We start from the raw sequence: 12,335 nt of genomic DNA on the forward strand, positions 1-12,335 counted from the left end.
TTCGGCAGATAGGCTTTAACGGGCTGTTAAAATAGAAAAAATAAAAAAAAATATTTATTTGTTCAGGTTTCGATGTTGAATCGTGAACACAACCACGGGATTTCCAAATTAAATCCCAATTTATCAATTCTATTATTTCTCCTCTTTCATGTAAAATTATAGAATATTTATTAGTGTGACACTGACAACTACATAGCTATACCCTTTACAGAGTTTGAGTACAAGTTAAAATCATCCAGTGTGACAGAAAGCTGCTGAAACAACGCGGTTTAAAATAACCCTCTGTGTCATGTAAGTCATGCTCGTCTGTGTGAAGTGAAGTGAAGTGAAGTGAAGTGAAGCACATAGACGCTCTTGGAGTTACGCAAGGTGCTTGAAAAATAAAAGAGCGCTTGTTCTGAAATGTTCCCACACGGGCACAGACATATCTGGATCGCCAAGAGATCAGCCTACTTTGCAATGCACAATCATCCATAGTTACTGACATGTAATGATAATATGTTAGGCTACCTAATGTAACGTTATGATATGGTAGGCTTCCTATATTCATAGTACAGCATGTGTCAACAATAACATATCTATCTATCTATCTATCTATCTATCTATCTATCTATCTATCTATCTATCTATCTATCTATCTTTCACCATGTGCCTGTTTGTTTATTTACGTGAAGCGCGCGCCCACCATATGGTGACATTTCTCTTTTACGTTTCCACACACCTCTAGCACTCGTAGCGATTCTGTATCGTGGAGCGCTGCTGCAGGTATTGCTCTGTGAAGGATCTTGAAAGCCCACCCAGCCATCAGCAGACAAGTGGTTCCGCCAACCGACCAGTTAGCATCCTCGCTGCCCTTGCCTAATAATAATAGCAGTTGCGAATCAAGTGTTGAGAGAAGACATCTATCAGTGTACTGATAAGGAAAGGTTGCTGAAGACGAGCGGAACGTGTTTTCTGTCAGAGTGTCAGCACAACACCATTAGCTGACATGTCGCCAAAGGGCAGGTGAGTGAACGGAGCTGTAGAGTTAGGCGGTGAGCACATTCCCTCTTTGCCTACTATTCGCTTCATAACTGGGATAACACGCGTAGCCGAAGTTTTTTTGCGGAAGTATCTACAAACAGTCTTTTTCCATCGAGAGGACAAGCACATTTCCGAAGAAATGTCACGGAAGAAGGCACACAAGAACAAAACTGGCACCGCCAGCCCAAGCACCGGAACCCCAAACGGCAAAGAGGGCGGCCGAAGCGGGAAAGCCCTTGTGCCCGTGGTCCAGGCGGGCGGAGTGGTCCACCCCAGCCGCCCTGCCTTCAGCAATAGCAGCGAGTTCTACGACATTGCTTTCAAGGTAAAATGTCCAACTATATGTGAGAGATTAAGTGTATATCGTAGGCTCATTAAACCCGGTGTAGTGTAAAGTTGCACTCTGAAACCATGCGATTTCAAACTTAGCCTTTTCAGGACCACGGCCAGGTGCCCATTGATACTTTTGATTTAAATAGATTTGTGCAACTGTTTACTGGGAAAACTGCCAAAGAACTATTATTGAACAAAATCTATTTGAGCACGGAACTGATAAAGGATGACGAGGAATGATGAGTTGAACCAGTTGCTGTCAATAGGAAATTGTTTGTGTTGGAGCTGTCCAGCACATGCGGATAAGCCACCCACACCACGACTGCGCACAGACTGGTGTATCTTCCTTTCAACTTCACTGTGCGTAATTTCTGTTACGAGACATTAGTCTACGAGGGATAGGTTAGTCAACGACGATTGGTGCGTTATCGCCAGCAAAACAAAATCAGGGTTCAATTATTAATCTCAATGCTGACCGACATACTGAGTGTGCCATAACTATCGTCCATGCAACACCACACGTGTGTGTGTGTGTGTGTGTGTGTGTGTGTGTGTGTGTGTGTGTGTGTGTGTGTGTGTTGTGAGTGTTTGTGTTTGTGCATTGTGCGTGCGTGGTTTTGCGCGCACGTGTGAGCGCGCGCAAAGGCAATTACTTGCTGCGATGTTTATCAATTCCCGAGAGGAGGGGAGAGCTCTTCTGAATAATTCATCATTATCGGACCGGGGGAAATTAACGTGTCTACGTCCTATATTTTCAACTGGTGTGCTATCTATTCCGATACTTACTTATGTTTGTTAAGTGAAAATGTTGTCTTTGTTGAAGATCGTGTGCTAATGTGTGTATCTGTGCGTCAGTGAGTTTGTATGCGTACATGTTTTTTAGTGTGTTCTTGTGTGTGCATGTTTATGCCTTCTATGTGTATGTGTGTGTTAGTGAGTCTGTCTTTGTGTGTGTGTGTGTGTGTGTGTGTGTGTGTGTGTGTGTGTGTGTGTGTGTGTGTGTGTGTGTATGTGTGCGTGCGTGCGTGCGTGCGTGCGTGCGCGCGCGCGTGACTGTGCGTGCGCATGTGTGTGTGTTTGTGCGCACACGTGCGTGCGTCTGCTCATCTGTGTTGTGTGCGCATGTGTGTCTATGTCTGTGTGTAGCCTAGAGCCTACATGAGAGTGCAGGTGTGTGTGTCAGTCTAAGAGGTTACGGGATGCATTAATGCTCTCGCTTCATCTCGTGTCTGTGTATTCTTGTCTTGTCTTGTTTTTGTGCAAATTCACCCCAATCTCCCACATCCCCCCCACCCCAAGTCACCTTGAGTCAGTAAACAATATGCACATTTGCACAGAGAAGGATGGCAGCGTAGGTCGAAGGATACAGCTGCTACCTGTTTGACCTGAGTCTGGTCAATAAAGCAGTCTCCTTTGGGTTTTAACAAGGAGAAAGATGGTAGCCCTGAGGTATAGGCTACTTTGGAAGATTGTTTTCTTTTGTACTATTTTGAGGTTTGGTGTATTCAAATCAGCTTTTCTTTTGGCTTGCCAAATGCCTGGATTAGGACAAATATACATTTAGCATGTTTCATCTTTGTGTGTGTGTGTGTGTGTGTGTGTGTGTGTGTGTGTGTGTGTGTGTGTGCGCGTGCGTGTGTGTGTGTGTGTGTGTGTGTGTGTGTGTGTGTGTGTGTGTGTGTGTGTGTGTGTGTGTGCATGTTGCACATGTACAGAATGCATGTGCATATGCACAGAACATGTCTGCATACCGTAGGCTATATGTGGGTAGCTGTGTGTCATTGTGTGTGTGTGTGACCTAGGCCTATACAGTACGCCTACATGTAAATCCAAGCTTTTCGAGGTATGTACATAAATGTATGCAGGCCTACCATATATAAGCTCTGTGGTTGAGTGATTTGTGACAGGGGACAGAGGATCAAGACTAAGCTGACGCTTCTCTGGCGACTTTAGTCTCTCTGTCTCTCTGTTGAGTATTTTTAGAGAAAGAAAGAAAGAAAGAAGAAGCCTCATGGCTAGCGTCTGAGTAATGGTCTGGGTGTTCCATCATTACCCAGCATGCTTTGCGATGAATCCGTCTTCTGCAGGGTTGTCAGAGACACACACACACACACACACACGTGATATATGTTTTATTCCCGCCTTGCTGCGGAGAGCACCCACCTCTTTAATTGGTTTCTTGCATGCTGATCTCAACATGACATACAGTAAAGGGCACCGTGTATCATTCCTATGCGGTAATATTTTACGCTAAATGTGGCGGATGTATACACTAGACATAGCATAGGTTGGCTCTGTGTAGTTTTTGCCCAAGGATGATCTTGACATTTTGGAAGATGATGTGGTTTTTCTTTGAGGACCATTTCCATCGGCCTGCTAGCTGTTGCACTGAGGTTGTAGGTCAACCTTGGTTTGGCAAAGATTCACTGGATAAGAGCTTCAAGAGGTGGGATTAACCCATTGTGTCCTGGAGACACATACACTGCATTCAAGTTCATGAGATTTGAGCTGTTTTATTAAAATGTGGGTATGTTACGTAAGGGTTAACGTTCGGCGAGAAGGTCGCTACCGTGGAATAGCAGCACGACAGAGAGAATCTTTAGACCCCGACGCGGAGCGGAGGGGTCTTGTTCTCTCTGAAGTGCTGATATTCCACAAAGCGACCGACTCGCCGAAAGTTAACCCGCTTATTATATGGATATACTTAAATGATTCACACATGGCCTATTTAATGTTAAGATTGTTGCTGCGCAAAACAAAACAGTGCCGTTGTGGAACACCGCTAGGCAACAGCTAGGTAGCCTGGCCAGTGTTGTCTATCACAGCAGCTGATTAGAGTCTTGTTGAAAAGTCGCTTTAGCAGTGAAAAGTCTTGTTGCCATTGACAGCGGTCTGTTATAGACCAACCCGTCCGTTATCGAAAAATAACAGACGTGCGAACGTTGGGGAGCCCCGTTGAAATGAATGGAGCATTCGACCGATGACGTCACAACCATATAATAAAGCTGAATGAACACTATACTAGTGCAAAATGAAGGTTCTAGATTTTAAATGTAACCTATTTCATGTCTGTATGTGCTTCGGAGGCTGAGGTATTTAGGATTTAATAGGCAGAGGGCACCCTTTCCCAAAAAGGGCTTAGGACAAAATGGGTTAAAAGGTGCCTCATCAAACGTCAGGTAAAAGCTAATTCAGCGGGCAGGTAATTTTTTTCTTTAACTGTCGACAATTGTCATGCATAACCTCTTTAGCAATTTGACCCATAAGCTCTGTGTACACCAAGCGAGAACTGCGCGACCAGAGCGATGGAAGTCATTATTTCTCTATGGAGGGAAGCCAAATAAAGCTACCAGAGCGAATTCGCCAGGAGCGAAGCTTCTTGAGCGACCAGAGCGAATTTTGACGATTAAACTCAAGCTAATCTTAAGCAAATTCGCTATGACACAGTTTGGCGAAAACCAATTAGTAGTAGTAGTAGTAGTAGGTTTTATTTGTCAATTTCTTTACATGCACTGGTCATACAAAGAATTTGAAATTACATTTCTTGCTTTCCCATACAGACATAGACTAATCTAGGTAAGGACATAGACAGTATAGACATAGACAGTACTTATACATGGACTTAAGACAGTATGGACATAGACAGTGCTCATACAGACATTTAAAGTGCAAGACTGGACAACAGAAGACTTGTAGAGGACATACATTAAGAGGTATTGTTGTGCTTTTGTGCTTTTCCTAAAAAAAAAAGTCCTTTATAGCGTTCTGACAATTGGAACGTTCATATCGACGAGTGCCCCAGGCTGTCAAGACAGAGGTGTTTTGTGATTAGCTGAATCAAACATGTCAATAGGCCCTACCTCATTCAGAGCGAATAAAGCGAATTCATGGCAAAACTTCTTCAACCACCCCAGCTACCTGGGTCGCGTTGGTAGCGCCTGGTATACACGGGCCATACTATTTTAACAGACTAGATTAAAGCCGGGCATACACTGTGCGATATTTTCACTCGTGGGTCTTAAGCTTCTGCTCACACTGCACGATGGAATTTCACTGTTTAAAAGTTCACAGCTCACGACTCACGTCCTCACACTACACGAGCCGACAGTCGGATGCGAGCGAAATGTTTCCACCGTACGACGCGACAGGCATGTTTCCCCGGTCTGCAGAGGAGGGAACATGCGCACCTGAGGTGGAGATGAGGTCGCGCTCAACAGCGAATCGCACGGCTCTATTGATTTGTGCATGTGAAGTGTCAAATCGGGTCGTAGCACTGCTTTAACTGTGCGATTTACGCACGAGCCACGACCAGAATTTCAAACCGTTTTGATTTTCTTGCGACCCTGCGATTGCACAATCGTGAGGCAAAATCGCTTGTCGTTACCTCATGTACACTGCACGATGCGAGACTCACGATTGACCTGCGATTGAGCAAGAAATCGGCCCGACTCTCAAAAAGTCGTGCGAGTGCCAAATCGGGGCAAAAGTCGCACAGTGTAAGGCCAGCTTAAGCCTATTTCCACTCTTTAGTTAGTGTGATCTTTTGAATGCTGCCGTTGTAATTCTCTATTACTAGCTCAAGGAAAATATGACGGAGATTATTTTAACAAGACTTGATGGGCTGACAGAGTGTGAGCCAAGCATTCTAAAACAGCCAAGGAATGTTCCATCAGCCAAGCATTCTGTATCAGCCAAGGGCATTTCAAAGGGAACTCAAAAACTGACACGGAATGATTCATGAGAGTTCTCATCCCCTTTTTAGTTATTAACTCACGATTTTTACATCACGAGCCAAGTCATGCTTGTTTGTTTGTTTGTTCCCCCGACCTTGGTACTTGCCCATTGTTTACTAAGTAATGTGGCTTCTTTGGTGGAGGTCTACCACTGGCTTCTTTGGTGGAGGTCTGCACTGTGCGAGACGAGTTGCCTTTCGTCTTTTCTCATTGGCTGTTGCAATTACATTAGTCCAGCTAACAGAGTTGCCCTTACATTTGGCAGTAAATGTATAGGTACATTACGCTCAGTCGATTTCTAGGTGCTCCATGTACTGTGAATGAACTGTGCTGTTAGCTGGCTGCTCCTCCCGACAGTACATTGCATTATAAACTTGACTATTAGAAGTATTTAGTGAGGAAACTTTTAAACCTCATAGGAGTTGAGTCATCACACTAATATGAATACACAGGCAGGCAAAAATGAATCTAGTAGAAGCAACTAGATGACCCAAGTGGCTAAGCGGCCCACTTTCCGTTTGTAAATAAATGTTACAGTGCTGCTTTGAGCTTTGGCCTTGTCGTGTGTGTGTGTGTGTGTGTGTGTGTGTGTGTGTGTGTGTGTGTGTGTGTGTGTGTGTGTGTGTGTGTGTGCGTGCGTGCGTGCGTGCGTGCGTGCGTGCGTGCGTGCGTGCGTGCGTGCGTGCGTGCGTGTGTGTGTGAGAGCGTGCATGCGCGTGCATGTGTGTGTGTATGAACGGGTGTAGGTGGTGAGGTGTTGATTTAGGTGTGTGTGTGTGTGTGTGTGTGTGTGTGTGTGTGTGTGTGTGTGTGTGTGTGTGTGTGTGTGTGTGTGTGTGTGTGTGTGTGTGTGTGTGTGTGTGTGTGTGTGTGAAGGGCTTTAGGGCAGGGTGTGGGTGGGGAGGTGTGGATTTAGGGCTCTTGAATGAGATGTTCATAGCTGATTTGTGGGCTCTGGATGGTGATCAGAGAGGCTGTGTGGGAGGGAAGAGGAGAGGAGTGGACGGGAGAGGGGAATGAGAGGAGAGGAAAGGAGAGGAGAATGAGAGGAGAGGAGTGGACAGGAGAGGGGAATAAGGGAGAGGAGAGGAGAGGAGAGGAGAGCAGATGCGGGGAGGGGAGAGGAGAGGGGAAGAAGGGAGAGGAGAGGAGAGGAGAGGAGAGGGGAAGAAGGGAGAGGAGAGGGGAAGAAGGGAGAGGAGAGGAGAGAGGAATGGGGAATAAGGGAGAGGGGAGGAGAGGAGAATAAGGGAGAGGAGATAAGAGGAGGGGAGAGGATAGGAGAGGAGGGGAGGGGAGAGGAAAGGAGAGGAGAGGAGAGGAGGGGAGGGGAGGAGAGGCTGTGTGGGAGAGGAGTGGGGAAGAAGGGAGAGGAGAGGAGAGGAGTGGGGGATAAGGGAGAGGAGAGGAGAGGAGAGGAGGGTGGAAGGAAGGAGAGCATGGAAGGAAGGAGAGTGCATGGTTTGAGAGGAGAAACGGGTAGGAAACAGACGGGAAGAGAGGTGAGAAAAAAGAAAAGAGAAGAAGAGAAAGACACGAGGAAGGGAGGAGAAGAGGGGAAGCGGGGATAGTATAGTATAGTATGGCGCCTTTGTGCTTTATTACAGCCTGTGCTACAAGATATATTTCACCCTCACTGCCTCAGGGAGCATTAGACAGCAGGGGAGAGATAAATATATAAAGGAGGAGGAGGAGAGGAGAGGATGGGAGAGGCTGGGATGAAGAGGAGAGGAGAGGAGAGGGGAGGGGAGGAGAGGCTGAGATGAAGAGGAGAGGGGAGGAGAGGGGAGGAGAGGAGGGGAGAGGAGAGGAGAGGAGAGGAGAGGAGAGGAGAGGAGAGGAGAGGAGAGGAGAGGAGAGGAGAGGAATGGAGATAAGAAGGGAGGGGAGTTGGGAGGTGAGGTTAGAGGAGAGGAGAGGGGGATAGAGTAGAGGGGAGGGGAGGAGAGGAGAGGAGTCATGAGATGAGATAAGAGGAGGGGAGAGGAGATGAGATGAGAGGAGAGGACTGAGGAGAGGAGAAGAGGATAGGAGAGCAAGAGAGAGGGGAGTAGATGGAGAAAGGAGAGGATAGGTAGTGTGAAAGGGGAGAGGGGAGATAGAGGAGAGGGGAGTTGAGGAGAGGAGGGTAGAGGGGATCGAGGAGAGGAGATGGTTGGAGAGAGGAGAGGGTAGGTAGTGAAAGGAGCAGAAGAGGAGAAGACGGGAGAGGAGGAGAGAGGTAGGCGGGTGAGGTTGGGAAAAAAGGCAGCTACTGAGGGTTGCAGGAAAGACAACAACAAGGGCTGTTTCTTCATGCAAACAATCACTCTCTTCTCTAAAACCACAAGCACCAGGGGTGCTGGCGAAGAACACGAGGAGCACAGAGGAAGATGAGGGTGAATGGATGCATGCTCACGCAGTCTCTCTCTCTCTCTCTCTCTCTATCTCTCTCTCTCTCTCTGTCTCTGGACGGACGTACACATGGATGGACGCATGCACACACACGCGCATTCATACACACACGCACACTCGCAATCGCACACACACACGCTCACACACAGACACACAGGGAGCCAAACTAACCCAATAATGCTAATCAAATCAAAGGACACCTCCCAAAAATAAGAGTCAAAATAAGATGTGTATGCTGCAACTGGCTCAGCCTGACTTTGCACACACGCACACACACGCACACACACACACACACACACACACACACACACACACACACACACACACACACACACACACACACACACACACACACACACACACAGTAGTGAATCAGTGCAATGGCACCAAAATCTTATACTGTGCACACAAACCGGCTTTGCCTGTGGGTATGATTTGCTTTGAGATTTTGTTTGTCAGCATATTCACATCTCCCTCTGTGTGTGTGCGCACGCGTGTGTGCGTGCGTGGGTGGGTGCGGGCGTGTGTATGCACGCGCGCGTGTGTGTGCGAGTGCATGTGTGTGCGAGTGCGTGTGTGTGTGTGTGTGTGTGTGTGTGTGTGTGTGTGTGTGTGTTTGTGTGTGTGTACTTGCAGGCAGCGCTCGTGTGCATGCACGTGTGTATGTGTGTTTTTTGTGTGTATGCGTGTGTGCGCGTGTGCGTGTGTGTGTGGTTATTGGACAGACTGTGTGCTACATCATTTGCGAAATCTGTAGCCCATTAGCATAGCGTTCCCATCTGTAATCATTTTGGCCAATCGGCTGCTGCTGCTGTTCACATCACATCCAAATCCTCCAATCCCAGACCGGCTTCTTCCAAATGCCCACGGGCCTCTGGCCAATCACAGTAGGTGTTGGTGATGAGTCACCCTCAACAGAAGTGTATCCAGTCTGTTTATAACCCCCTAATGGGTTGCTAATACAGCTTATGTGTAAAAATGTCCATTAATGTGTGTGGCAACACGTCTAATGAGTTAGTGATTCAGCCCGGTTTGGCCAAATGTTTTGGTTTGAGGGCCACAAACAGAAAATTATGAGACAATTGGGGCGATTTGGAAATTACCACCAGTATTTCTGACCAGGTGCAAGAGGAAGATGAAGTGCTCTGGAGGTAGAAACGCCTTAGGCTGTCTACTATATTTCACTTTTATAACGGTCTAATGGTTCACATTATGAGCCTGTTACTATTATAGTGTCCAGTCTGTATGTTATTTTTCAAACCAACCTAAAACACTGGGGATGGAAAGTATTTCAATGTAAAATTATTATATCACAATATTATATCTCAGTATTATGGTTTTGTTTTCTCCTGATTTATTCAATACAGATTGATTAAATCATTTTGCCTCTCTGTGGAGGACTCTTCCAATGCAGTTGCAGTGCAGTTTTGGAGTTAGGCAAGCCTCCATTGAAAGTAGACAGACAGGCGGCTCAGGCAACTTTTTCCTTCATGGCCTTGACCATGAGCTCAGTTGTGGATGAGCCTGGGTGTACCAATCACAAATATTTACCTTACTTGATATATTACCTTATATTTGATTGACAGCTATAATAACCTATGTCAGGGCTATTCAATTAGAATTTCATCTGGGCCACATTTTGAAACCAAGAACTTACGTAAGTCGGGCCACACATTTTCAGCCATCACTTACACAGAAATGACACTTCAAATCAGTAGTCTACAAACAATTTTTAAACATGTTCCTCTAACCTAAAACCTAACCACAGTGAGCCCGTTTATATGTCCGCAATAATCAGGTTATTGGAATAAACAGGTTATTGGAGTTAACGGTTTTGCTGTTTATACAGATGGTGTAACTTCAATCTGCTCATTACCGTGCCGTGCCGTGGCAGCGTACCGTGATCATTACACCCTGTGGCCATTCGGAATGCGGGGGGCAGTATAGCACCGCTTTTGCAGAGCAGCGTCTGCCTGTGTTAGTGCGTCTGTTTGTGCTTCCGTGCTTGTCCGTCCCCCAGTTTTAGTAGTAGTAGAAATACAGTCAGCAAATTGCATGTTTTATTTAGCATTGGGCATTTGATAGGGCATTTGATAATAACACAAGTGTGAGCCCTAAACAAGACCACCATGTGAATTTAAACTCGACTTTTTTTCTGTCTTGCATTCACCGTCTCCCAATCCGTCCCTAACTTATTTCGGCACTATTCAAGCCAGGAACGGGTATCCTCAGGATACAGAGTTTGCATACCTACTACAATTTGAACCGGTAAAGACAATTAAAACCGAGTCAATCAGACAGGAACACCATTGTAATTAAGTGTGTCCCGTAACCCCAGCATGAGAGAGATCGAATTTTAAATTTGGCGGCGACATTCTGTTCCACGTAACATTGGGCATTTGATAATAACAGAAGTGTGCGCCCTAAAAAAGACCACCATGTGAATTTAAACTCGACTTTTCTGTCTTTCATTCACCGTCTCCCAATCCGTCCCTAACTTATTTCGGCATTAGCCTATTCAAGTCAGGAACGGGTATCCTCAGGATACAGAGTTTGCATACCTACAATTTGAACCGGTAAAGACAATTAAAACCGAGTCAATCAGACAGGAACACCATTGTAATTAAGTGTGTCCCGTAACGCCAGCATGAGAGAGATTGAATTTTAAATTTGGCGACGACATTCTGTCTTCAAAACTGGCATCGGCCGCTTCCAATTTAGGACCATAGGCCTATTCAACCGTTTCCACAACCTCACTGATCACAGTTGCTTCATCTCTAATGCCAGGGCTAAGAATAACGAAAATATGAAATCAAGCGGCGGAGTTCGGACCATTTTGAGTGGACCGATGTCGCTTGCTTTGTGTAGCCCTGTATGCCCTGTATGCAGTCTGTCGGTTGCCTGTGTTCCACTAAAGTGTGTGACACGAGGCTAGAATTTAAGGCTTCTGATTGGCTACTTATCCTTCTAGAATGTCAATAACCTGATAGTAGTAACCCGATTATGCTGGATACATGTCTTCAGAAATCAGTATCAACTTAAAATGTCAACATTTTTAATGCATTTTTCAACCTTCTCACCAAATTTCCAGTTATTCAAAATGTAAAACTGTTTGAGATACATGCACAACTTTTGCGATACGTGTATCGCAAGCCGTGATATCGCGATATCGATACATTTTCGATATATCGTGCAGCCCTAACTGATAGAGTTAGGGGCAACACCTGGGCCGCATATGGACTGCATGTTGCACTCGGGCTGCCAATTGAATAGCCCTGACCTATGTGTTTCCAGCTAGGCCCATGTCCACTTCCCTCATCAAGACAATGAGATAACTAATGAGATTTCATGACGGGTCACATCAAAGAGATTGATGGGCTGCTGCCATTGATCGATTGGCCATAGTTTGTGTCCCTGTTTTACGGTATGGGTACGCATGACTTGACATGTGTGTGTGTGTGTGTGTGTGTGTGTGTGTGTGTGTGTGTGTGTGTGTGCGTGTCTGTGTGTTTCAGGTGATGCTGGTAGGGGATTCTGGCGTGGGGAAGACGTGTCTTACACTGTGTGTGGCACGGCGTTATGGGTGGGCCAGGGTGGACCTGGGCCCACCCATTTTGGTCCTGGGTCCGCCCATTTTTTGTCGAGAACCTAAAATCTTTCACTGAAGGAAAACAGTACATTCGATGTATTATATTCTACTAGTATACGAAAAAACTGAGAAACTGAAGAGGAAATAAAAAGGTTTTTTTGTTTTGCTTTTGATGCTCCTGACATGAACCATCAATCCGTCCCCGCAGCCTGGCTACTTTCTGCTGCTACGCAGCACACTCACCCCGAAAAAATTGATACAAT

General features: G+C 46.0%; 1 protein-coding gene across 1 annotated transcript in view; it reads left to right on the top strand.

The window, feature by feature from the left end:
- The first annotated feature begins 1,020 nt into the window (after positions 1–1,020).
- Positions 1,021–12,335, top strand: part of LOC134439867 (ras-related protein Rab-26-like) — a 226,413-nt gene continuing 215,098 nt past the window's right edge. Inside the window, exon 1 of the mRNA XM_063189775.1 lies at positions 1,021–1,348. Coding sequence (XP_063045845.1) covers positions 1,163–1,348 — 186 coding nt within the window. The 5' untranslated portion in view covers positions 1,021–1,162. The remainder of the gene's footprint in view (positions 1,349–12,335) is intronic.

This window comes from Engraulis encrasicolus, chromosome 2, assembly GCF_034702125.1.
Source record: "Engraulis encrasicolus isolate BLACKSEA-1 chromosome 2, IST_EnEncr_1.0, whole genome shotgun sequence".
NCBI classification, from domain to species: domain Eukaryota; kingdom Metazoa; phylum Chordata; class Actinopteri; order Clupeiformes; family Engraulidae; genus Engraulis; species Engraulis encrasicolus.